The sequence below is a fragment of the Mercenaria mercenaria genome, chromosome 13 (assembly GCF_021730395.1).
Source record: "Mercenaria mercenaria strain notata chromosome 13, MADL_Memer_1, whole genome shotgun sequence".
NCBI classification, from domain to species: domain Eukaryota; kingdom Metazoa; phylum Mollusca; class Bivalvia; order Venerida; family Veneridae; genus Mercenaria; species Mercenaria mercenaria.
The window spans coordinates 27,368,918-27,395,981 of NC_069373.1; the positions used below are offsets into that span (position 1 = coordinate 27,368,918).

Here is a 27,064-nt window from a genome sequence, read left to right on the forward strand (position 1 = left end):
CCAGGAGACATATTGTTTTTGCCCTGTCCGTCCGTCCGTCCGTCCGTACGTCACACTTCATTTCCGAGCAATAACTGGAGAACCATTTGACCTAGAACCTTCAAACTTTATAGGGTTGTAGGGCTGCTGGAGTAGATGACTCCTATTGTTTTTGGGGTCACTCTGTCAAAGGTCAAGGTCACAGGGGCCTGAACATTGAAAACCATTTCCGATCAATAACTAGAGAACCACTTGACCCAGAATGTTGAAACTTCATAAGATGATTGGTCATGAAGAGTAGATGACCCCCATTGATTTTGGGGTCACTCCATCAAAGGTCAAGGTCACAGGGGCCTGAACATTGAAAACCATTTCCGATCAATAACTAGAGAACCACTTGACCCAGAATGTTGAAACTTCATAGGATGATTGGTCATGAAGAGTAGATGACCCCTATTGATTTTGGGGTCACTCCATCAAAGGTCAAGGTCACAGGGGCCTGAACATTGAAAACCATTTCCGATCAATAACTAGAGAACCACTTGACCCAGAATGTTGAAACTTCATAGGATGATTGGTCATGAAGAGTAGATGACCCCTATTGATTTTGGGGTCACTCCGTCAAAGATCAAGGTCACAGGGGCCTGAACATTGAAAACCATTTCCAATCAATAACTAGAGAACCACTTGACCCAGAATGTTGAAACTTCATAGGATGATTGGTCATGAAGAGTAGATGACCCCTATTGATTTTGGGGTCACTCTGTCAAAGGTCAAGGTCACAGGGGCCTGAACATTGAAAACCATTTCCAATCAATTACTAGAGAACCACTTGACCCAGAATGTTGAAACTTCATAAGATGATTGTACATGCAAAGTAGATGACCCCTATTGATTTTGAGGTCACTCCATTAAAGGTCAAGGTCACAGGGGCCTGAACATTGATAACCAGTTCGGATCAATAACTTGAGAACTACTTGACCCAGAAGGTTGAAACTTCATAGGATGATTGAACATGCAGAGTAGATGACCCCTATTGATTTTGGAGTCAGTCAATTAAAGGTCAAGGTCACAGTGGCCTGTTCATGTAAAATCATTTTTTGAAAATAACTTGAGAACCATTTGACCTACAATGTTGAAACTTAATAGGATGATTGGACATGCAGAGTAGATGGCCCCTATTTATTTTGAGGTCACTTGATCAAAGGTCAAGGTCACTGGAGCCTGAACAGTGACTTGAGAACCACTAGGCCAAGAGTGTTGAAATTTAGCGGGATGACTGGACATGCCAAGTAGATTATCCCTATTGCAGCCAACCATCAGTGTCTCTTTGACTTTCTCTCCTGACCCCTATTGACTTCTTGCCTATAGGACTTTGCATTTGGGGAGACATGCGCTTTTTTACAAAAGCATTTTCTAGTTAAATTTTTTATTCTTGACACTACATGTTATCCAAAGACCACATTGAAAATAAGTTGTAAAACATTCATAAGCCATCCTAGAATAACTATGTCACTAAAACTGTAGATTACTCATAATGTCTACAATAATAATATTTTTTATCTTGTTAGAACTGTGATGTCAAATGCTATGTTGTTTGTAGCATTTAATACAACAAATTTTATCACAGATAAAAAATGATATGCTAAGCATTACAGTTTTTGCTCTGATGAAAATCTAAATAACAATGATGCAAATAACAATTTCAAATCATAATTTGATCATTTTCTCCAAAAACATAGTGACAAACATCATCAAAGATTACCAGTTAGTTCTAATAAGACAATTATATCAGAACAAAGGAGCTATGTCCAAGGGATTAACACCTACCATTATATTTTATTATTTTTCACAGCTATGAAATGCAAATTAGCATGTTAAAGTGTCACTGGTAATAAACATATATATACTATTTGCACAACAAACTGGATTAGCATGTGCCATGTAATTGGAAAGTAATTGAAATGTAATTGTCAATTACACCCCAAAACTGCTCTGTAATTAATTAAATTACAATTACATGTAATTGATAAATGACCCAATTACAAATTACATTCAATTACTTAGGAAATGTAATTTAATTGCAATTAATTACAATTACATTTTTAATTACCCCAGGTCTGCACGTGGCATAGGTAACGAAAACGAATTTAGACGGCGTCGCCGAATAAGTTTTCAGTCATTTGTAAACTCTGATTCCGAAACATGTCTGTGGTATGCAACTGCATACTCGCTATTTTGATAAAGTTAAACAAATGTTATCGAAAATTTAAGTAAAAAATTAATGTACCAAACGACTTTCTAGTATTATATAAAGATTATAATATTTATTAAAAATAAATTAAAATGAACTTAAAGTTGTCCACTTTTCTTTGAGGCTGTTGTCCTTTACCGTCGGTGTATGTTCAGTTAGTGTGGTCTTTAGGCGACTTTTTACTGTTACTAGGCATTTTCGAATTATGACGAAGTGGACTGTGGACGTTCCGTATTTTAAGGGGCCCATCTTTACATAATTTAGGTAGGAAAACATGTCCATAATGGTGATAAGGTCTTGCTTACTGTGCCGCCACATTGCGGTGTGGGGAAATAGATTTGGCGTTAAATTGTCCGTCCATCTGTCAGAGAAAATTTGTGTTACACATATCGCCAAAAGTATTTGACCTACCGTCACCTAGTTTTTGAGCCGGATAACCCATTTCAAAATCCGCCAAGATTTTCTTAACCATTAGCCTGCTGGTGGCAAGTGATTCTGCCTTTGCGACCAGTACAGACCAAGATCAGCCTGCATGTCCGTACAGGCTGATCATGGTCTACACTGTTCGCTATTCCACGGCCTGTAAACACTGGCTCGTCCTCTTTGAGGAGATGAATTGAAAAAAGAGCCAATGATACTTCCGAGGAGGCGCTAATGACCGGAACTTTATGCAGAATGTAAACAAAGAAGAAGGGTGAGATGATTGTTTCCTTTCTCAGATAAATTTAAGGCCCTATTTAAAAAAAATAGCCAATGTAGTTCCACTCAGAAATGATTATACTTTTTATATATGCAGGCCATTTTGCAAGGTAAATGCATTCCTTGACGTGAGAACTTTTAAAAGTTGGAAAATGGGGCAAGTTCGACCCAAAAGTGGAGATTTACCCACATATTTCGCCCTAATTTACACAAATAAGAGTAAACATACATTGTACCAATTTTTCCCATAATGGTATGTTAAATCTGAATTATTTATGTGTTTTAACGGCGGGTTTTACCCCTCTATGTTCAATTTTGGCTAAGAGGAGGAGCCAAAGCCTTGGAGGAGGCGCAAATGTCCAGAGTCGGAGCCACTGACCAGTTCTTTTCCTGGTTGATTAACACTCGTATAAAGCGTTTTCGTTCTCGCAATGTAATATCTATTTCGTTTTAATGTTTGTAATTTGATGCTTGATATTGTATTATACTACCCAAATGCACATACTCTACCTAAAATAACAAGAGCTGTCCATAAGACAGCGCACTCGACTTTTCTCAGTGCTTGAGTCTGAATTAGAGCTTTGCCAGTAAAAGCTTTATAAAACTTAAAAGTTCTAAGTTAAAAATGGGCATAACTCTGTCAAAATTCAAATCGGAGTTATAGGGATTGTTTCTCCTGGTGTAGACTTTGATAGTGAATAACTGTTTTAAGTTTCAAGTCAGTAGTTCCATTCACTACTAAATTCGACCAACAAAGATGAGTTTAGAAATGTGTGTAAATGTGTCAAAGAGGCAATCAAAAAAAGAAATTTGGTCATTATTAATACATTATAAAGAACCCATGTCATTGTATTCTCACTTCCTTTGTTAATTGCATTATATTTGATTATATATTATATGTCTAGGTATTGTTTTCTCTTTTCTAGTTAACAACATGTTTGTTACTTTCTTTAAAATTGTATGAACGTGACTATGTATATTGTAATATTGGTGTTTAGACGATGTACGATGTACAAGTCTCAAAAAATTTTGTTCTGTTCTGTTCTGTTTGATAGGAACAATGATATTTGATGCTATCAAAAGGGTTAACCAAAAACTCTCTGTTAAAAAGGGGCATAACTCCATCAAAATTCAAATCAGTTATAGGGATTGTTTCTCCTGGTGTAGACTTTGATAGTAAATAACTATTTTAAATTTAAAGTCAATAGCTTTGATAGTAACAGAGATATTTGACTTTATAAAAAAGACCAACGGCGACGCCGACTCCGACGGCGGTGCAAGTGCAATAGCTCCACATTTTCTTCGAAAAATCGAGCTAAAAATATATGTGTATGTATCAATGCAACGGCTACATAGTTTAATGTTAAATGGTCAATTCATTTTAAATGTTTGAAAGGAATCGCAAAGAAAGGATGCCCAATTCTGTATGATATAATTACTTCTGTTCGTTCCAGATGAGTCTGTTTAAAAGAAACAACATACATGTTTCCTTACAAACGTTATTTAAGTAAAATTATAAAATTGTATTTATAATTCTGTAACTGTAAGCTTAGTAACGGTCAGTACACATTCTGACTACGTAGCATTAATTAAAAAAGTCTGACATCAAATATTGCCTCAACAGATGGCACCCTATTTACAAACTCCCAGTACTAAATAATAACTTAATATGACTTTGACTGCAGAACGACTGACAAACGGACAAGGATAAGACAAAACCCATATGCGGTTCCACCGGGGAATAAACATCTAACGTTTTCAGTTTCATTGTTATCGTTAGAACATCTGGGAGAGTATTTTGAGTGTTAGCATTTTCTCATATATGTAATCGAATTAAGCAATTTACAAGTAAACAAATATATTTATTTAGCATTTGTAAGTACCTAGTGAAGCACATATTGCAATTGCATTTCAAGACTACCACAAAAACACTAACTATTAAAAAATCCAAAATGCGTTGGACACGAAAACCGTTGTGCATTAGGAAATATCCCTTACATAGAAAATATCATAATTATACAACTTATATGATATCAATGAAAATACTTTTGATGAAGAGTGTTTGTTAAATTGTCCTATCTTAATAGAAGAAGTTCTGGATGCAGTAAAGTTGTTGAAAAGAGACAAATCCTGTGGAAATGATTGTTTATTAAATGAATATTTTATAGAATCCATTGACATTTTGGCTGGCCATTTATGCGATATTTTTAATGGTATACTAAGTAGCGGTTTTTTCCCTGAAACTTGGACCGAGGGTGTAATTGTACCTCTACATAAAAAAGGTGATAAGGGTAATGTAAAAAATTATAGGGGGATAACTCTTGTAAGTTGCATGTCGAACTTATTCACAACTATTTTAAATAAAAGAATTACTAATTTTTGTGAACAATATAATACTATATCGGACACGCAATTTGGCTTCAGGAAAGAAAGATCAACTGTTGATGCTAGTTTTATTTTGTTAAATCTTGTACAGAAATACCTAGATGATAATAAAAGACTCTATTGCTGTTTCGTAGATCTGAAAATGGCATACGACGGTATTGACAGAAACGCATTGTGGTTAAAATTATTCAAACTTTGAATAGACGGTAAAATATTAAGAGTTATAAAAGATATGTACGAAAAGGTTAAATCTTGTGTGCGATCGTGTAATTGTTATTCTGATTTTTTAGCTCATCTGATTTTTTGAAAAAAAATGATGAGTTATTGTCATCACTTGAGCGGTTGTCGGCGTCGGCGTCGGCGTCGGCGTCTGCGTCGGCGTTGCCTGGTTAAGTTTTATGTTTAGGTCACTTTTCTCCTAAATCAAAGCTATTGCTTTGAAACTTGAATACTTGTTCACCATCATAAGCTGACCTGTATTGCAAGAAACATAACTCATCTTGCTTTTTGCAAGATTTTATGCCCTTTGTACTTAGAAAATATCAATTCTGGTTAAGTTTTTATGTTTAGGTCAACTTTTCTCTAAACTATCAAGCTTTTGCTTTGAAACTTGGAATACTTGTTATCCATCATAAGCAGACCTGTACATCAAGAAACATAACTCCATCTTGCTTTTTGCCCTGAATTATTGCCCTTTTGGCTTCGAAATCAGTTTTCTGGTTAAGTTTTAGGTTAAGTCAGCTTTTATCTAAAACTATCAAAGCTATTCATTAAAAAACTTGCAACACTTGTTGACATCATAAGCTGACCCTGTACTAAAGAAAATATATCCATCTGATTTTGCAAGATTTATGCCTTTGGACTTGAAAATATATCAGATTTCTTGGTTAAGTATGTTATGTTTAGGTCAACTTTTTCCTTAAACTATCAAAGCTATTGCTTTAAACTTGCAATCTGTTCACCATCATAAGCTGACCCTGTTACGAGCAAGCAACATAATCCATCTGCTTTTGCATATTATTGCCCCTTTGGACTTAGAAAAATCATTTTCTGGTTGATATTAGTTTAAAGTCAACTTTTCATAAAATCAAAGCTATTGTTTTTAAAACTTGCAACAGTTTTTCAACATCATAAGTGGACATGTACATCAGAAGCATAACTTATCCTGCTTTTGCAAGAGTGATGGCCCTTATTTAGATTAGAAAATCATGGGTAGACATAATGTTCTATTATAAAAAAAAATCAGAATGACTGTCAGCACCGAAGGACGGTGTCTTTTTAATATTCAGTAGGATTGCGTCAAGGGGAGGTAATTTCGCCAATACTATTTTCTTTGTTTATTGAAGACTTGGAATTGTTCTCCAAATGATATAAACTCTGGTTAACTGTTGACGATATTATAATCATTTTACTTTTATTTGCTGAGATATGTTATTCTTGGTAAGTCTAGAGGAATTAAATGCTCTCTTGCGTTGTTGACAGTTACTGCAAAAAATGGAGTTTAGAAGTTAACCGCAAAAGACTAAAGTAGTTGTTTTTCGAAAACGTGGTGGTTTATTTCAAATGAAGAATTTACATATGATGGTAATATACTACAGGTTGTTAATGATTTAATTATCTCGGTACGTTTTCAACTATACTGGCATTTTGTATTAAATCAGCACAATTAGCGGGTAAGCATTAAAGCATTAAATGTTCTATTAATAATTGTAGAAAATATAAAATGAAACCAAAGGTACTATGTAGTTATTGACTCATTCGTAGGATCTATACTAAGTATCGTCGAAATATGGGATTTAGTAAATCTAGGAAATTAGAGAATCACCTTAAATTTTGAGAAAATACTAAATGTAAAATAAATACAGCAAATGCTACAGTATATAGAGAATTAGGCCGTATCCACTGTTATACAAAGGTTGTTCGTATAGTGAAAGGATTGTATAAATGGAAAGAAAAATTGGTTTCTAGTGTAAAAAATGTTATGTGACCATGGATTAATATGTGTTTGAAAACCCAACGTCTATACTGAAACATACTTTTACTATTTTAAACAAAGTTTTGAATGTTTGCTCAAGAATGGTGTAATAGTAAGTCGTCGAACACTGTGTTGGAATTGTATGATAATGTTAAGGTGACATTTGGTATGAAAGCTATCTTGATGTTTACCTTCGATCTTAGATTTTATTTAACTAGATTTCGGGTTTCATCACATTCATTAAGAATTCAAACTGGACGATATGGAGTTAATAGAATACCAAGAAATGAACGTTTTTGTATTTTTTGTAATTTAAATGATATAGATGATGAATTCACTTTTTCTGTAATGTCCATGTTTAGCTGATCTTAGATAGAAAATATATTGAATCTTATTTTATACAGACCAAATATGTATAAACATTATTGAATTGCTAAAGTGCACTGATAAAAATAAACTCCTCAGATTATGTAAATTTATCAACTTGTCTTTAAATCGAAGAATTTCACTTTTGCAACGGTAATTATTGTTGTGCTCATCCTCTAATAAGTAGTGTATACTAGTATGTGTTTTAGTTATATTTGTTTTGTAACTTTTGAATATCGTGACCTGTTGAATCTGTGTTTTGTAATGTATGTTATCTAACGTGTACATGTTGTACAAGTTAATAAGTATATGTTCTGTTCTGTATACACTTATAACGCCATGATAGCCCATCATTAGACAAGTGCAAAAGAAAAGAGAAGTGTAAATATCTTGTAATACATTCTAAATGAATAGGATGTTGTTACAATATCATCCATCAGATGTTTGTCACAATCCAATGGAATCATGATATAGCTCTGGTATGTGGGAATTGATGATACATAAAAAATCTCAATTTCAAAGTGCTTTGGCTCCCACTCCGGTTCTTAGCGCCTCCTCTGCGGCGATGGCTCCTCCACATGGTGTTAAATGCACATGTACGGATAAACTCGCTAGTAAACCAATAAGTCATGCATCAGTAAGATATGCTTTTCAGCAAGATTGATGCAGGGACTATAAAATCTTAAATTTGTGTAAATTTGGGCGAAATATATGGGAAAATGTCTACTTTTGGTTTGGACTTGCTCTATTTTCCAACTTTCAAAAGTTCTCACGTCAAGGAATGCATTTACCTTGCAAAATGGCCTTCATATATAAAAAGTATATTTATTTCTGAATGGAACTAAATTGGCTATTTTTTGAAATAGGGCCTTAAATTTATCTGAGAAAGGAAACAATCAACTCACCCTTCTTCTTTGTTTACATTCTGCATAAAGTTCCGGTCATTAGCGCCTCCTCGGAAGTATCACTGGCTCTTTTTTCAACTCATCTCCTCAAAGAGGATGAGCCAGTGTTTACAGGCCGTGTATTCAGTCAGTAAATTTTCAGTAATCACCCCTTTGAATAATAAGTGGTACTGCCACAATTGAATGATGGACCAGTCCACTGTAGAAATTTAGCAGGGTAAAGGTCAACACGACATTGCATGTGACTAAGTTTCATTACGACTCTAGAGTGGTAACAATGGATCGTGAACGACGGCCGAAGACAGACAACGAACACAGTGATACCGCAACAACTCGCTTTGAACACTTTGTGCTCAGATGTGCTAAAACTCTGGTGCGCAACTCCTAATGTTGAATATGACAATGATATGTATTACACATTTTCTCTGGCGGCCAGACGGACGGACGATTATATCGAAGAATATTCCTTCGGCCAATAATCGATAGCGGTCAGATTTTCTATATAGAAATAAGAAGGGCATGTACACATTTTACTTAATAACAAAATTACTAAAAATAAGAAACCTTAGGTGCAAAAATATTACCAAAGTTCAACATTTGATTCATCACACGGTATTAATTTTTTAAATTAAATTTCATTTTTATTTTTGATTCGTTCCTAACATGATGTTTAATGCCATCATCTTGTCATCTTTCCCCTTTATTTTCCATATAAAATTTGTAAAAATCTCATACATGCGTTTCTTAAAAGTAATTTTTTGGATAAAACCATTAATATGAAAGCTTAGGTGCAAATGGTTTCCTACTCTCAATAAATTTGTCTTTTGAATGATATTTATTTCATTTTTGTAAAATAAAAATTTGATTCGTTCCGAGACGGTTATAGTAGTCGCAACTTGACCGCGATGGTTGACCTTAGGCGGATTATTCATAGCGATTATTTCATTATAGTAATCAAGGGTGCTTAGGGTAACCATGTATATTTACATTGAATAATTTTGTAAACATTGCAATTTCAAAGTATATATACTTACATTTGGTCAGTTATAACTTTCAAATACACTAATTTATATTTACATAAACTTATATTTCCTTTTTTCTTGCAGCTCGTGTTTTACATACACTCCTTTTCAATAATAGGTTGTGCCTCATTATGTACTATAATGCAAAGGTCAACCATCGGGGTCAAGTTGCGTCCACTATAATTTCCACTGATTTCGAAGAATAATTAACTTCTTTGCGAAGTTGTTGTTGTAGCGTCATGAGCAGACGGCATGTCACGTGAACATGCGGTATCGTGATCAAAAGGTTAAAGTATATGCTTTAATCAGTTTAGTTAATTTGTGATTGAATGTTTTATTCGACACAATGTGTGTAAGTTTTATACAGTAAAACACCGCTCGCTCGAGGTCGCAAGGGGATGAGCAAAATGCTCGAGTTATCCATGGTTTCGAGTGACCCATACATTGACCAACATATGAAGAAAATTGAAGTTTGCTTTACCAATTGTAATCGGGACCATTTGCAGAGTAAACGGTGATGCGTAATAATAACATACTTGTGACATTTAAAAAAAAAACGTATTACAAACGTTATCTATAATAAATGTTTCAATATGTAATTTGTAAATAGCACACGTGAAGAAACAACTAAGACTTTTTTTATTTTTATTTATCAACAAGTGCATATCAGAATTATCGTCTCAGTTTTCTGAAAAGGCTATATTATTTCCTTACAACTGCTGATTGAAATACTAAGATCTCATAACTATCTTCTTGATCCCGAAGAAAAGATGTTTTAAGTAATCAGTAATTGATCAAAATTTTATCAATAAAACTTTTCTTCAACCTTTTATCAATAATTAGTCTCTTTATAAGATGAAATATACCGACAAACAAACATCTAAGATAGTTGGGGAGTAGACCACACAATTCTCACGGTGTGTGAAAATGTTTCAATAACTGATACATTCTGACCGCCGAAGGTGCGAAAAATTTTGACATCTCTGCTCGAGTTTGCCAGAAGAAACGAAGACTAGATTAATACACAGGGACCAGGTGTCATGCTCGAGCGATCGAGTTATCGATGCTCGACCCAGCCATGGTAATTTCACATAGAAAATAGAAGGAAATCGGCCGGGACCACGTGAATTGCTCGAGCGAACCCGGGTGCTCGAGTCATCGATGCTCGAGCGAGCGATGTTTCACTGTATCAATTTTACTTCGCAAATAAGTCTTTTTGTGTTAATATCACAAATTTAACAACATGAGAAATTCAATTAAATACTGCAGTTAATATCCTAGTTCTAAAAAGAAAGAGGTGCGCATTTCTTCTTATGTTGTTATTCTTACCTTTTTAGCTCACCTGAGCAATGCTCAGGTGAGTTTTTCTGATCGCTCGATGTCCGGCGTCCGTCGTCCGTCGTCTGTCGTCTGTCAACATTTAGCTTGTGTATGCGATAGAGGCTGTATTTTTCAATTAATCTTCATAAATATTGGTCAGAATGATAACCTTGATGAAATCTAGGCCGAGTTCGAAAATGGGTCATCTCGGGTCAAAAACTAGGTCACTAGGTCAAATCAAAGACAAACCTTGTGTATGCGATAGAGGCTGTATTTTTCAATTGATCTTCATGAATATTGGTCAGAATGATTGCCTTGATGAAATCTAGGCCGAGTTCGAAAATGGGTCATCTCGGGTCAAAAACTAGGTCACTAGGTCAAATCAAAGAAAAACCTTGTGTATGCGATAGAGGCTGTATTTTTCAATTAATCTTCATGAATTTTGGTCAGAATGATAACCTTGATGAAATATAGGCTGAGTTTGAAAATGGGTCATCTGGGGTCAAAAACTAGGTCACTAGGTCAAATCAAAGAAAAACCTTGTGTATGCGATAGAGACTGTATTTTTCAATTGATCTTCATGAATATTGCTCAGAATGATTGCCTTGATGAAATCTAGGCCGAGTTGGAAAATGGGTCATCTCGGGTCAAAAACTAGGTCACTAGGTCAAATCAAAGAAAAACCTTGTGTATGCGATAGAGGCTGTATTTTTCAATTATTCTTCATGAATATTGGTCAGAATGATAACCTTGATGAAATCTAGGCCAAGTTCGAAAATGGGTCATCTCGGGTTAAAAACTAGGTCACTAGGTCAAATCAAAGAAAAACCTTGTGTATGCGATAGAGGCTGTATTTTTCAATTGATCTTCATGAATATTGGTCAGAATGATTGCCTTGATGAAATCTAAGCCGAGTTCGAAAATGGGTCATCTCGGATCAAAAACTAGGTCACTAGGTCAAATCAAAGATAAACCTTGTGTATGCAATAGAGGCGGTATTTTTCAATTGATCTTCATGAATTTTGGTCAGAATGATAACCTTGATGAAATCTAGGCCGAGTTCGAAAATGGGTCATCTCGGGTCAAAAACTAGGTCACTAGGTCAAATTAAGGAAAAACCTTGTGTATGCGATAGAGGCTGTATTTTTCAACTGATCTTCATGAAATTTAGCCAGAATGATTACCTTGATAAAATCTAGGCCGAGTTCGAAAATGGGTCATCTGGGGTCAAAAACTAGGTCACTAGGTCAAATTAAAGAAAAACATTGTGTATGCAATAGAGGATGTTGTTTTCAATTGATCTTCATGAAATTTGGTCAGAGTGATTGCCTTGATGAAATCTAGGTCGAGTTTGAATATGGGTTATCTGAGGTCAAAAACTAGGTCACTTGGTCAAATCAAAGAAAAAACTTGTGTATGTGATAGAGGCTGTATTTTTCAATTGATCTTCATGAATTTTGGTAAGAATGATTTCCTTGATAAAATCTAGGTCGAGTTTGAACATGGGTCATCTAGGGTCAAAAACTAGGTCATATCTAAGAAAATGCTTGTTTTATTGCAAGAGACCAATTTTTTGGTCCAATCTTAATGAAAATTGGTCAGAATATTTGTTTCCATGAAATCACTAGGTCAAACATGTTTTACACTGTTATGGTGTGTTTCTTAGGTGAGCGACCTAGGGCCATCTTGGCCCTCTTGTTTAATTTTTATTTAAATATCGGTGTCAGTTATGCCAAATAAAAAAATATAATAGATTCAGAGTCTGCCTAGGTCAAATTAAAGGCGGAAATGTCCGGAGGATTTTCATGTACAAGAGTGTATTTTTTATTGTAAATAAAATATCTGGTTTTAAAACGGAATTGATTTTCCACCATTTAACTTTCATGAAACTTTTGCAACAATAATAACGGTTTTAATAAAAACTAAAGATATATCATGATAACAGATAAATTTTCCATGAATGCAAGATAAATATGAAAATATTTTTAGTCAGTGCTTTAAACTGCATCAGCAATACCTATGTTTTCATGATATCAACGAACTTTTTATGATATTAAAAAAAAACGATCATGATCATTTTGTTTTCATTGTGTGGAAATATAATTTTACTTTCGTGAAAATTTGAACTGGTTTCATGATTTTTTTTCAGTTGAAATATCATGAAAATTGTCATTATGAAACTTTCATAATTGATCGTACATGGTCTAAAATGATTTTACATGAATGTCATTTATATTCTGTAATCTTAATGAATGAAAGCTGATAGAAATTGTTGATCCATCACGCGTATATATCCGTTTTATCGGTCCCCAGTTACCACTAAATAAGGAGCGTTAAAACAACACAGACATATACAACACTGATAAGGCTATAAATGCGTCTTTGAATATAATTGTAATGCCATTTTACTTTCTCGCATCCTTTTTTATACGCCCGTTTGAAAAACGGGACGTATTATGGAAACGCCCCTGACGGGCGGGTCCATGGGCGGGCGGTGTCCACAGACTCTGTCCGGATCATATCTTCTTCATGCATGGAGGGAAATTGATGAAACTTGGCACAATTGTTCACCATCATGAGACGGAGTGTCATGCGCAAGAACGAGGTCCCTAGGTCAAGGTCACACTTAGAGGTTACAGGTCAAATTCAAGAATGACTTTGTCCGGAGCATATCTTCTTCATGCATGGAGTGATTTTGATTTAACTTGGAACAATTGTTCACCATCATGAGACGACGTGTCGTGCGCAAGAACCAGGTCCATAGGTCTAAGGTCAAGATAACACTTGGAGGTCAAAGGATAAAAGAATGAAAACTTTGTCCGGAGCTTTTCTTCTTTATGCATGGAGGGATTTTGATGAAACTTGGCACATTTGTTCACCATCATAAGACGGAGTGTCATGCGCAAGAACCAGTTCCCTAGATCTAAGGTCAAGGTCACACTTGGAGGTCAAAATATACAAAACCATATCTTCTTCTTGCATGGAGAGATTTTGATGTTACTTGGCACAGTTGTACACCATCATGAGACGGAGTGTAATGCGCAGGTCCCTTCTTTATAATTACTTCCCTTTGTTGTTACTATAAATAGCTTGTATTGCAACATTTTCATTACTAGTCGTAGGGAAAAAATCAAGACCACTTTTCTGTAGTACAACATGCATATTACATCCAATGTTGAGGTGTATTTTGACCTGTCTCTACCGGGTAAGGATTTTTGTGTGGACTAACAAAATGTTTCGGATTTTTTTTTTTTTTTTTTTTTTTTTTTTAACTTCCCTTCATTGTTACTATAAATAACCTGTATTGTAACTTTTTTTTATAACTGACCGTAGGAAAAAACCAAGACCACTTTTCTGTGATACAACATAGATGTTACTTTCAAATTTTAGGTGTATTTCAAGGTATCTCTACTTGGTAAGGAGTTTTTTGTGGACTTAAAAAAACAAAAGAATTACAATAATTACTAAACAACCACAAAATTAAGATTCCATTTGCAAATACAAGTGCTATTTGCTAATTTGCTGCGACGGACATATATTATGACATTCTGGCACTCTTGTTGTTTTTTTTTGTAATTATTATTTTGCAACAGTTTGGTAAAATTTTTGTAGTTATATTCACGTTGAAAATGGCAAAATACCTGTACCACGCTGATTGCTAATATTTTTTAAAAGAAAGAGAAAATGATCAATTTAACCAAGGGTGACACAAGTCTCAATTTTATTTATTAGCCCACCATCATCAGATGGTGGGCTATTCAAATCACTCTGTGTCCGTGGTCCGTCGTCCTTCCGTCCGTCCTTCCGTCCGTTAACAATTTCTCGTTATCGCATCTCCTCAGAAACTACCAGGGGAATTTTGACCAAACTTTGTCAGAATGATGTATTGGTACCCTAGTTGTGTCCCCCTGAAAATCAGACTGGTTCAACAATTTTTTAGTGAGTTATGACCCTTTGTTTATTTCTATAATTTACATAGATTTATATAGGGAAAAACTTTGAAAATCTTCTTGTCCAAAACCACAGAGCCTAGGGCTTTGATATTTGGTATGAAGCATCATCTAGTGGTCCTCTACCAAGATGATTCAAATTATTTCCCTGGGGTCTAATATGGCTCTGCTCCGGGAGTCACATGGTTTATATAGACTTATATAGGGAAAAATTTGGAAAAACCTCTTGTTCTAAACCACAGGGCCTAGGGCTTTTATATTTTGTATGTGACATCATCTAGTGGTCTTCTACTAAGATTGTTCATATTATCCCCTAGGGTCAAATATGGCCCCGCCCCGGGGGTCACATGGTTTACATAGACTTATATAGGGAAAAACTTTGAAAATCTGCTTGTACAAACCACAAAGCCTAGGGCTTTGCATTTGTAATGTAGCATCATCTAGTGGTTCTCTACCAAGTTTGTTCAAATTGTCCCCCTAGGGTCAAATATGGCCCCGCCCTGGGGGTCACATGGTTCATATAGACTTATATAGGGAAAAGCTTTTAAAATATTCTTGTCAATAACCTACAACATTCAAATTTGGACCACATGTATGGTTTTGAGTGTCAAGATGAACCTTGACATGAGTTGACCTTGATTTTGACCTAGTGACCTACTTTCACATTTCTGTAGCTACAGCCTTCAAATTTGGACCACATGCATAGTTTTGTGCACTGAAAAAAACTTTTACCTTGACATTGACCTAGTGACCTCCTTTCACATTTTTGAAGGTACAGGCTTCAAATTTGGACCACATGCATAGTTTCGTGTTCCGAAATGAAATTTGACCTTGATTTTGACCTAGTGACCTACTTTCACATTTCTCAAGCTACAGCCTTCAAATTTGGACCACATGCATAGTTTTGTGTACCGAAACAAACTTTGACCTTTACATAGATCTAGTGACTTCTTTCACATTTTTGAAGGTACAGGCTTCAAATTTGAACCACATGCATAGTTCTGTGTTCCGAAATAAAATTTGACCTTGATTTTGACCTAGTGACCTACTTTCACATTTCTCAAGCTATAGCCTTCAAATTTGGACCATTTGCATAGTTTTGTGTACCGAAATGAACTTTGACCTTAAGATTGACTTAGTGACCTACTTTCACATTTCTGTAGCTACAGGCTTCAAATTTAGACCACATGCATAGGATTGTGTACCGAAACAAACTTTGACCTTGACATTGACCTAGTGACGTACTTTCACATTTTTGAAGGTACAGGCTTTAAATTTGGACCACTTGCATAGATTTGTGTTCTGAAGTGTAATTTGACCTTGATTTTGACCTTGTGACCTACTTACACATTTCTCAAGCTACAGCCTTCAAATTTGGACCACTTGCATAGATTTGTGTTCTGAAGTGTAATTTGACCTTGATTTTGACCTAGTGACCTACTTTCACATTTCTCAAGCTACAGCCTTCAAATTTGGACCACTTGCATAGTCTTGTGTACCGAAATAAACTTTGACCTTAAGATTGACCTAGTGACCTACTTTCAAATTTCTCAAACTACAGCCTTCAAACTTGATGCACATGCATAGTTTTGTGTTCAAAGAACTTTGTCCTTGAAATTGATCTAGTGACCTACTTTCACATTTCTCAAGCTACAGCTTTCGAATTTGGACCATATGCACAGTGTTGTGTACGGAAATGAAATTTGACCTTGAGCTAGTCAGTAAGTCTTGAAATTTGGAACACTCAAAAATGGCACATTGGTGGGCGCCAAGATCACTCTGTGATCTCTTGTTCTAAAAACGTACCATAATTTTCGAATCATTTAATTTCTTACTTTCCCGATATATAAAGAATTATTTAATTGATATACGTATGATATTGAACCATTTTAGAGTAAAAAAAAAATCAAATAAAATAAAATCTACACATGTAATAGTATAAATTGTAATCAACCGTTTTCAAAAAACACAACTTTTATAGTGTATTTTTGTGAATTAAAAATGGACGTGGTTGTAAAAATCTAACAAGGTCATTATCAGGATTTTAACCTGGGGCCTGAAACATTTGATAGCATAAACTATATGTCACACAGAAAAGAAAGAGCAGAATTAACTATTATAAATCGACATGATTTTACAATGTCAATTCTAAAATTTATTTGTTTCTATTTATTGATATTTTGTGACTTGAAAGACAAAAATTTAAGAAACTACATATTAAGTATTGTTTTGGTAAAAAATGACTTTTTAAATTTCTTATGAAAGGTCCCTTCTTTAACATAGTTTGTAACTAAAAGTGCATGCAATGCTTGTTGTGCTCCCCTCCCCCCGCCCTCCCCCCCCCCATGAGTGGTGGGGGTATATAGATTTGGTCTTGTCCGTGCATCTGTGCGTCCGTCCGTCCGAAGTTCGTGACGGGCCTAGTTCATGATATGAACTTGCGCACCTCCTATTTTTCGTCTGGCTCTGTCTCCTATTTTCAGATTTATGGCCCCTGAAATAATCAAAAATGCACATTTTGACCTTGTGACACGCTTAGCTCAAGAAGTATTTGTTATAGAATGATGAAACCTTGCATGAGTCTTAATCTTGATATGAACTTGCGCACCTCCTAATTTTCATCTGGCTCCGCCCCCTATTTTCAGAGTAATGGCCCCTGAAATAGTCAAAAATGCACATTTTTTACCTTGTGACATGCCTAGCTCTAAAAGTATTTGATATAGATTCATAAAACCTTGCATGAGTCTTAATCATGATATGAACTTGCACACCTCCTATTTTTCATCAGGCTCCACCCCCTATTTTCAGAGTTATGGCCCCTGAAATAGTCAAAAATGCACATTTTCACCTTGTGACACGCTTAGCTTAAAACGTATTTGATATAGATTCATTCTTGAAACCTTGCATGTGTCTTAATCGTAATATGAACTTGCGCACCCCCTATTTTTCGTTTTGGTCCGCCCCCCCCCTATTTTCAGAGTTATGGCCCCTGAAATAGTCAAAAATGCACATTTTCAACTTGTGACATGCCTAGCTGAAGAAGTATTTGATATAGATTCATGAAACCTTGCATGAGTTTTAATGTTAAGATAATACGCCTTCTGTCATTGATCAGAATTTAACTATATTCTATTTTCATTGGTTTACATATTTGATTGGTTTAAGAACTTGTTTATTCCTTAGATTAACCAATCAATTGTTTTTGTTCTACCACTGACCGTATATATACCGAGACACAATAGTGTATCGGTCGGTTAAATACTGCACCTCTAAGGTCAGTATAACAAGGCTTAGCCTTGACATTTAAACTTGGACTTAGTCCACTGCTCATAAACGAATATCGTTGACCATTAAATTCGGCCATATCATTATATTTTCAATTAAATTAATATAAATATAATTCTTTAAGTAAATTTAGGACTTACAATATAATTATCATTCATTTAATAGCTAGTTTCTATATTAGTATAATTGAATATATACTAAATAAAATATATTAGTCACTATATATTAGTTCGTCTTTAATAACAGTGTCCAACATCCAGTGTCCCACTGTCTACAAGTGTGTTCATGATTATCCGTCCGTCTGTCCGTGTAACGCCATTGTGATCACTTGCTGTCTGTCAGTCCGAGGTTATGCTAAGAACCTGGGGCCACTATTACACATGATATGAACTTGTGCACCTCCTATTTTTCATTTGGGCGCGCCCCCTTTTTTAGAGTTATGGCCCCTGAAATAGTCAAAACTGTACATTTTCACCTTGTGACAAACCTAGCTCAAAAAGTATTTAATATAAATGGTTGAACACTTGCGTAAGTCTTTATCATGATATAAACTTGCACACCTCTAATTTTTTGGCTGGCTCCACACCCTATTTTTAAAGTTATGGCCCCTGAAATAGTAAAAAAAATGCACTTTTTCACCTTATTATGTACCTAGCTCAAAAAGTATTTGATGTAAATTCAGGAAACCTTGCTGGAGTCTTTATCGTGATGTGACCTTGCACACTTGGCATTCTTCTTGAGAATCTTAGCTCTTATTACAGAGGTATGGCCCTTGAAATAGCCAAAATAGTGGATTTTTTGTTTGTGATGCTCATAGCTCAAAAAGTATAGGGCCTAGAATAATGAATCCTTTTCATAAAATGTTTGTTGAGGTTATACCCCATTAAGACAGCAAACATTTGAATTATTGCCCCATATTTGTGACAGATATACCAGTGGGGGCACACCCTGTGTCCTACAGACACATTCTAGTTTTATTTCTTATGGAAAACCTCTTGAAATTGAAATAAACATCCAGCTGATGATACCCGGAGGCAATAGATATCGACATCGCAATGCTGGTCACCCGTTACCAATACCATATAGCTGTTGTCTCGATTTTCTGCCATATCGGTCATGAGGTCAATTCTTCCTCATGCAGAAAAAGCGAAACCTATATCCCCCATCTCAAAGTGGTGGCTTAATACCCCGGGCCTTATCATCGTAATACGCATGTTTCCTACCACATATAATATACTAATGTACCAGTGATCAAGTTATGTTGAGACGGCCCCTTCGAAAAATGTATCTTCCTGTATCGATCTATAGTCTTAATTACTCGTACGCGCAAATCATGCCAAATGTACACATATTGTATGTTTACAGGTGCATGGACTGCGGAGGTGACGGGCGTGTCACGTGCGATGATTGTGAAGGTTATAGAAAGCTTAAATGCTTTATCCAGCTGAAAGTGAAATTGTGAGTAGCTTTTGTTTAGGGGAATGTAAAGCTATTTTACAAGTTAAAGCATACCAAAAGTTCCTTCTAGGGCACATCTATATAAATATATAATGATCATCTTGTAAAATTTTGGTTGCAATGTCTGTTTTATACTGCCAAAAAATGTCAAGTAGATATTTACGCTAGTTAAATCTGTTACCACTTTCAGTTGAGTAAATACGGCAATAAGACATTGACCCGGCCAATCCGTTATGATTCGATGCGTGAATTTGTTACACATAATTAAAGGGTCGCAATGGGGTTTGTTTTCACATATTAACCATGCATTTGAAAATAACGATAATACTTAGTTGTTTACATGTAAATTTGTTTGTACATATGTTATGTTCTTCAAGAATGGAGGAAATAAAAGAATCAGTCAACCATCCTCGGGTTTAGTAATATGTAATCCATGGACGTGTTCAGTTAGAGAGTCGCCTCAATTAGGAAAGAATAGTTTTAACGTCATAGGTTATTTCTAAGGTCGCGGAGTTTGACTGGCCAGCTTGTAATGACAACAGCTTTCGATATCAGTAGCTCAGTCAAGTGTGACTAACCAAACTATAATATTCCTTCTCAAGAGAAGGAATAAAAATTCATCATTTATAGTGAATGCGTGAAGTTATGTTTTAGAGCTACCGTGTCGAGCAATTGTGCGTACTTGCATTTTCGAACAGAATTGGTCAGTCAAAGCCATAGAATAAGGAATTCATTTTTTTAAAGCTAGCTTCTCTGCAAAAGTGTAGCGAAAATCTGGCGGGCATTACGAAAGATACAATCGAAATAATGTTGTACATTTGTATTTTCTTCCAACACTATCAAAGTAATGGATTTTGTAAACAGAAGCCGACCAATGAATTTAGAGAAAAAAACACTTGTTTGAAAATAAACAAGAATCTCTTTGAATACATACATACTGTATTGTGTAGATTGTTAAAAGGTATGAAGGATTTAGTCGGATATTGAATAGGTTTTAACTACTATATTTGCAAGTATAAACCATGATGACGACTACATACTGGAGACCACCGACATGCCCGACGAACTTGTAGCAACTGCTGGCGGAAATATTCTCTTCCAACAAGAACTACCAATGGTCAGTACGGAGTAAATTCTTGCATATATTAAAGATTAAGATCAAAGCACGATCTTCAACACAAAAAAGTTGTGTGTTTGGTATACATGAAGTATTGCATTGTTATATAATAATCATGTCTTACCCAGTTAACACAAGTTTGTGTTAAATTCTAGTATGGTTGAAATGTTTCAAATTGGAATATTTTACATATGTAAGATCAGGTACATGTTTCAGTTTGGAATATTTCACGTATGTAAGATCAGGTACATGTTTCAGTTTGGAATATTTCACGTATTTAAGATAAGGTACACGTATGTAAGATAATGTACATGTTTCAGTTTGGAATATTTCACGTATGTAAGATAAGGTCGATGTTTCAGTTTGGAATATTTCACGTATGTAAGATAAGGTACATGTTTCAGTTTGGAATATTTCACGTATGTAAGATCAGGTACATGTTTCAGTTTGGAATATTTCACGTATGTAGGATCAGGTACATGTTTCAGTTTGGAATATTTCACGTATGTAAGATAAGGTACATGTTTCAGTTTGGAATATTTCACGTATGTAAGATAAGGTACATGTTTCAGTTTGAGTTTGGAATATTTCACGTATGTAAGATAAGGTACATGTTTCAGTTTGGAATATTTCACGTATGTAAGATCAGGTACATGTTTCAGTTTGGAATATTTCACGTATGTAAGATCAGGTACATGTTTCAGTTTGAGTTTGGAATATTTCACGTATGTAAGATAAGGTACATGTTTCAGTTTGGAATATTTCACGTATGTAAGATCAGGTACATGTTTCAGTTTGGAATATTTCACGTATGTAGGATCAGGTACATGTTTCAGTTTGGAATATTTCACGTATGTAAGATAAGGTACATGTTTCAGTTTGGAATATTTCACGTATGTAAGATCAGGTACATGTTTCAGTTTGGAATATTTCATGTATGTAAGATCAGGTACATGTTTCAGTTTGGAATATTTCACGTTTGTAAGATAAGGTACATGTTTCAGTTTGGAATATTTCACGTGTTTAAGATAAGGTACACGCATGTAAGATAATGTACATGTTTCAGTTTGGAATATTTCACGTATGTAAGATCAGGTACATGTTTCAGTTTGGAATATTTCACGTATGTAAGATCAGGTACATGTTTCAGTTTGGAATATTTCACGTATGTAGGATCAGGTACATGTTTCAGTTTGGAATATTTCACGTATGTAAGATCAGGTACATGTTTCAGTTTGGAATATTTCACGTATGTAGGATCAGGTACATGTTTCAGTTTGGAATATTTCAGGTATGGCCAATCAATACTTACCCAGTGAAAGAGATTAATGAGCAATCAGCTAAGATGGTCAATGCTCACAGAACCAAATGGCCGAACGAACTGATACACAAACAAGTAAGCAATTGGCACTTCTGTAGCTGCGTTGATACCGCTGCAATGTTTGAATCACTTGTCCCACAATACTCTTATTTCAAGTCACACCAGGTGTCTTCTTTTTGAGCAAGAAATGTAACTGGTTTTCTGAGAGTAAGTGGTTCAGTCCAGTTGTCAGTTAAATCTAGGGAAGCACTCATGGCCTGTCTGCACAACTACAGCTGAAAGTCGCCATATACTAGTACTATATAGTCGTGACTCGTATTGTCTTACATCTGAATTATCTCCCTTTAAACACGAGGTATTGTTCTATATCTATCTGTTGTGTAATATTTGCTTTCTGTAAGATTTTTACGTTGACGGCTTATATATTCTCCTGGTATATCAGATTTCAGATTTTGGATGTTATGCTATGTTTTCAGTCCGAAATAACAATAACAGTACCCGAAGTCTTATGTTCTTATGTGCATTTTCAAAGAAATTGAGTTTTCAATTATTGTATTTTCAGCGCCAAACACTTCGTGGTGTACCAGTCACTGAGGTAGAGTACAAATGGGAAGACTTTAAATCCCGTTACTGGGTGTACGGTTCGGAGAGGAAGGTCTATGCACCGGATTATCCCCAACAATGCTGCTGTGGCTGTTCTATCATATAGAGAAATTATTGGAAACAGTAAACTTAAGAGCAGTTAAAATCTTCTTTTTTTCTGTTACTGAAAAATCATGTAAAAGTGTGGACTGAGAATTATACCTAAATCATCACAGCTCATTATGACATAAGTATTAATCATTTCTGTCTGAAGTAGTGAGTTATAATCTACGCAAACATGTCGACTTTTTCGTGTGTACTCCGATTGTATTTTTCTTTCTTATTAGTCTCGTGAAATGTTCTGCACCAGAAACTTTGGGTTCATTGTATGACCATGCGGGTTTTATCATTTATATATAAATATTTAATATATTAGTCAACTGATCAGCATTAACCATTATAGATGGTTTAAAACAAATTTATTGTTCAAGACCTACGTGTACTAGTGAACCGTACAGGATATACATGTACTAGTAAACTGGCAGGATGTACGTGTGTACTGAATGTACATGTACTAGTGAACTGTACATCATGTACATGTACTAGTGAACCAGACGGGTTGTACATATGTACAGGATGTACATGTACTAGTGAACTGTAAAAGTGTACCATATCAACAAAACATGCATTTAATCTTTTGTATACAATTATTCCTTTTTTAGCTCACCTGAGCACAACGTGCTCAAAGGTGAGCTTTTGTGATCGCCCTGTGTCCGTCGTCGTCCGTCCGTCGTCAACAATTTGACTGTTAACACTCTAGAGGTCACAATTTTGGCCCAATCTTTATGAAACTTGGTCAGAATGTTACTCTCAATAAAATCTTGGACGAGTTTGATATTGGGTCATCTGGGGTCAAAAACTAGGTCACCAGGTCAAATCAAAGGAAAAGCTTGTTAACACTCTAGAGGTCACAATTTTGGCCCAATCTCAATGAAACTTGGCCAGAATGTTACTCTCAATAGAATCTTCGACAAGTTCGATATTGGGTCATCTGGGGTTAAAAACTAGGTCACCAGGTCAAATCAAAGGAAAAACTTGTTAACACTCTAGAGGTCACAATTTTGGCCCAATCTTAATGAAACTTGGTTAGAATGTAGCCCTTAGTAAAATCTTGGATGAGTTCGATATTGGGTCATCTGGGATCAAAAACTAGGTAACCAGTTCAAATCAAAGGAAAAGCTTGTTAACACTGTAGAGGCCACATTTATGACTGTATCTTCGTGAAACTTGGTCAGAATGTTAATCTTTATGATCTTAAGGTCTTGTTTGAATCTGGGTCATATAGGGTCAAAATCTAGGTCACTGGGTCAAATCAAAGGAAAAGCTAGTGAACACTGTAGAGGCCACATTTATGACCATATCTAAATGAAACATGGTCAGAATGTTAATCTTGATGATCTTTAGGTCAAGTTCAAATCTGGGTCAGGTGGGGTCAAAAACTAGGTCACTAGGACAAACCAAAGGAAAAGCTTGTTAACACTCAGGAGGCCACATTTATGACTGTATCTTCATGAAACTTAGTCAGAATATTAATCTTGATGATCTTTAGGTCAACTTCGAATCTGGGTCATGTGGGGGTCAAAAACTAGGTCACTAGGTCAAATCAAAGGAAAAGCTAGTTAACACTTTAGAGACCACATTTATGACCATATCTGAATGAAACTCGGTCAGAATTTTAATCTTGATGATCTTTAGGTCAATAGGTCAGGTGAGCAATACAGGGCCTTCAGGGCCCTCTTGTTTAACTGTTGTTTTATATATCACAAATACTCTTATTGACAATCCGGTGTCATGAAATATCTGAAAGTACAGACTTATTGTCATGGCAGTTTACCCAAAATGTTTTTATTTGACAATTAAAGAGAATTCCTTTAGTTTTTTCCTTTCATAGAATGTTTTCAAATTCACATATATGATAGGAACATTTGTGCTGAAAACAATGAACAAATAAAAACAATGGGTCACCAGGCATGATTTTGTGAAAAATTGTTTTGAACACACCCACTATCGCTGAAACTGCCGGCGATTTTTCAACATTTTCATAATTGTCTGCTTTTTAATATTACATATATATATATACATCAAGACAGCACAATAAGGTTTATTCTTTTTACAGATTTTATCATATACTTATTTAATATTACAGTCATATTTGTAATACTATATCCTTACAATAATGGGTACAAATGAAAAAAAATCTTGTTTCATATTCACTTTTGTATACTTTTTTCAATGAAAAATACCCGTAGTGAAGAATTTTTTTTTTTATTTTGAAAAAACTGTTTCATAGAATTTTTTCCTGTTTTTGTTGTGTATAAATAATTGTATTGTGAGCATAAAAATGGCTAAAAATGTATAAGTCACCAGTCTAAATTTTATGTTAAGACCGTTTCAATACAACACCTGTCGGACGAAAATGGCGCGAACCTGACCAAATTGATTACATGTATATCTGCTAGAAGTTAAAAAAATGGTTTTAAAAATTGTTAATTCTTTCTATAATTGAATTCTAAATAATCTGAAAGGTGATATTGTCTTATCAGTACTAAGTCAATTGTCTTACAGGTATGATGGTATTAAATGCCTCCGCTACTTTTTTCTATATAAAATTAACAACTTATAACATATTTTTATCAAGATTTCTAGCCTTTCACTTCCTGTGAGACTACCCTTGTCTTGAAGGTCTGTCTTTAGGCAATCAAAATATACCCAAAAAATATGGGGTTGACCATAATGCAGTGAAACCATGGTCACGTGACTGAGACATGTGATGAAAACGCTAATATTGCGTAGGTAGACATCAGGAAATACCTACTTTCACTTTCATTTTACAAGGCAGCTTCAAATCAACTTTTGAAGCATATAACGTAGCTTAAAATCATCTGCGGACATTCATTTTTACAATCAAGCATCAATAAAGCTTATATCTGGCATGAAAATCGCCTTTACTAGGCGGGAAAATTGCACTATATATTGATGTGGACTACATTCGAGTGGACCACGGAGGCATATCCGGCTAATTGCCCCCTTCATGCCTACATTATATGAACAACACTGTCTTTGTCACTAAAATGCGATGTGAAAGCACAATCACAAAAATGGCAAGATACCTGTCAGGCATGATACTTGTCAATACAACATAAACGATTATCAACATTTGATTACTGATAAAACTTATCAAAAATGTTATTTCATTCAAGATTCCTCATATTTAAGATCGTCTGTCACGTTTCAACAAATGTTGACTTCACTTCACTTTTCCATAGAAAGTGTCGGCTGCACAGAAAGATGCGCATAAAAACTATAGGAATTCCCTTTAAATCAAACCATGTGATTAGATATATTTCAGATTCAAGCTCGAAATTTTGTCAGGATGTAGCAAAAGACGAAATATTTCACGTCTTTGATAATGAAGTATTATATTTTGGTTAGACTTTACAATAGTTCAGTAACTATTTTTTGGTGTTACAGGGCGTGGTCGATGTGCTGTGAGGGTATGCCGATTTTTTTCATGACTCTGTCTGAAAATATAAGAATAATTAGTACACAATTTAATGTACACTATAAATACCTTTAAGACATGAAAGTGTAATATTTTGGTCAGCCTTCACCACATGGAAGTTTATGTTTTAAAAAAAAAACACAACAGAAAACAAAAAGAAACAAAACTAAACAAGAAAGGTGCTATATCAGCATAACAATTTCTATGATGGATCACAATTTTCCATCAATTGTTTTAGTTTTTTTTTAGATGACTTGTATTTTTTATTTTGTATCGTTTTGATTTTTTTTATCTCAGTACTCAATTTATGCCTTTATTTTACATATAGATTTGTGTGTTATGTTGATCTTTTACGTCTTCGAGATTTTTTGTTTTCTGCATGCCAGAAAAAAAGAATTGATGCATGAACACAGTATGTTATTTACTACGATTATTGAGCAGAGAACGAAAACGTTCAATTGATTTGAACTTCTTTTTATGAAAATAAAAACTTCTTCTTTCAGCATGAGTTTTCTTTTTTGTGTCCCCAGCATATAGACAAATATGAATGACTTTGTACGTCATTGTTCCTTCAGTACCTTAATTGATGTCTGTGGTCTTCACATTTGTACTGGACTGAAGATGAACCCTATTCATTTTGGGTCACTGAGACAAAGGTGGCCGCTTGTCCGCTTTATATCTTGAGCATACCATTATTTGTAATTCTCTTTGTGCCAGTACCGCTATGAACACTTTTCTTATTACGCAGAGACCATTTTGTTCGTTGCTGTTCGCGCCGGTGTCTGGTACAGGACCGCTTAAAACCTTATGAATGTCTACGCTTATGATGTCCAAAGGTTTTGTGAGAATTATTGGAAAGGAGATAATTTAAGATTGAAAGAATT

At 35.0% G+C, this 27,064-nt stretch overlaps 1 protein-coding gene across 2 annotated transcripts in view; it reads left to right on the forward strand.

The window, feature by feature from the left end:
• The window catches only part of LOC123529229 (protein SSUH2 homolog), a 92,372-nt gene extending 65,690 nt beyond the window's left edge, over positions 1-26,682 (forward strand). For both annotated transcript variants that reach the window (XM_045309464.2, XM_045309463.2), the window contains exons 8-11: positions 19,506-19,598; positions 20,613-20,715; positions 22,007-22,111; positions 22,599-26,682. In XM_045309464.2, the coding sequence (XP_045165399.2) occupies positions 19,506-19,598; positions 20,613-20,715; positions 22,007-22,111; positions 22,599-22,745 (448 nt within the window). In that variant the 3' untranslated portion in view covers positions 22,746-26,682. The remainder of the gene's footprint in view (positions 1-19,505; positions 19,599-20,612; positions 20,716-22,006; positions 22,112-22,598) is intronic.
• Positions 26,683-27,064: the final 382 nt, after the last annotated feature.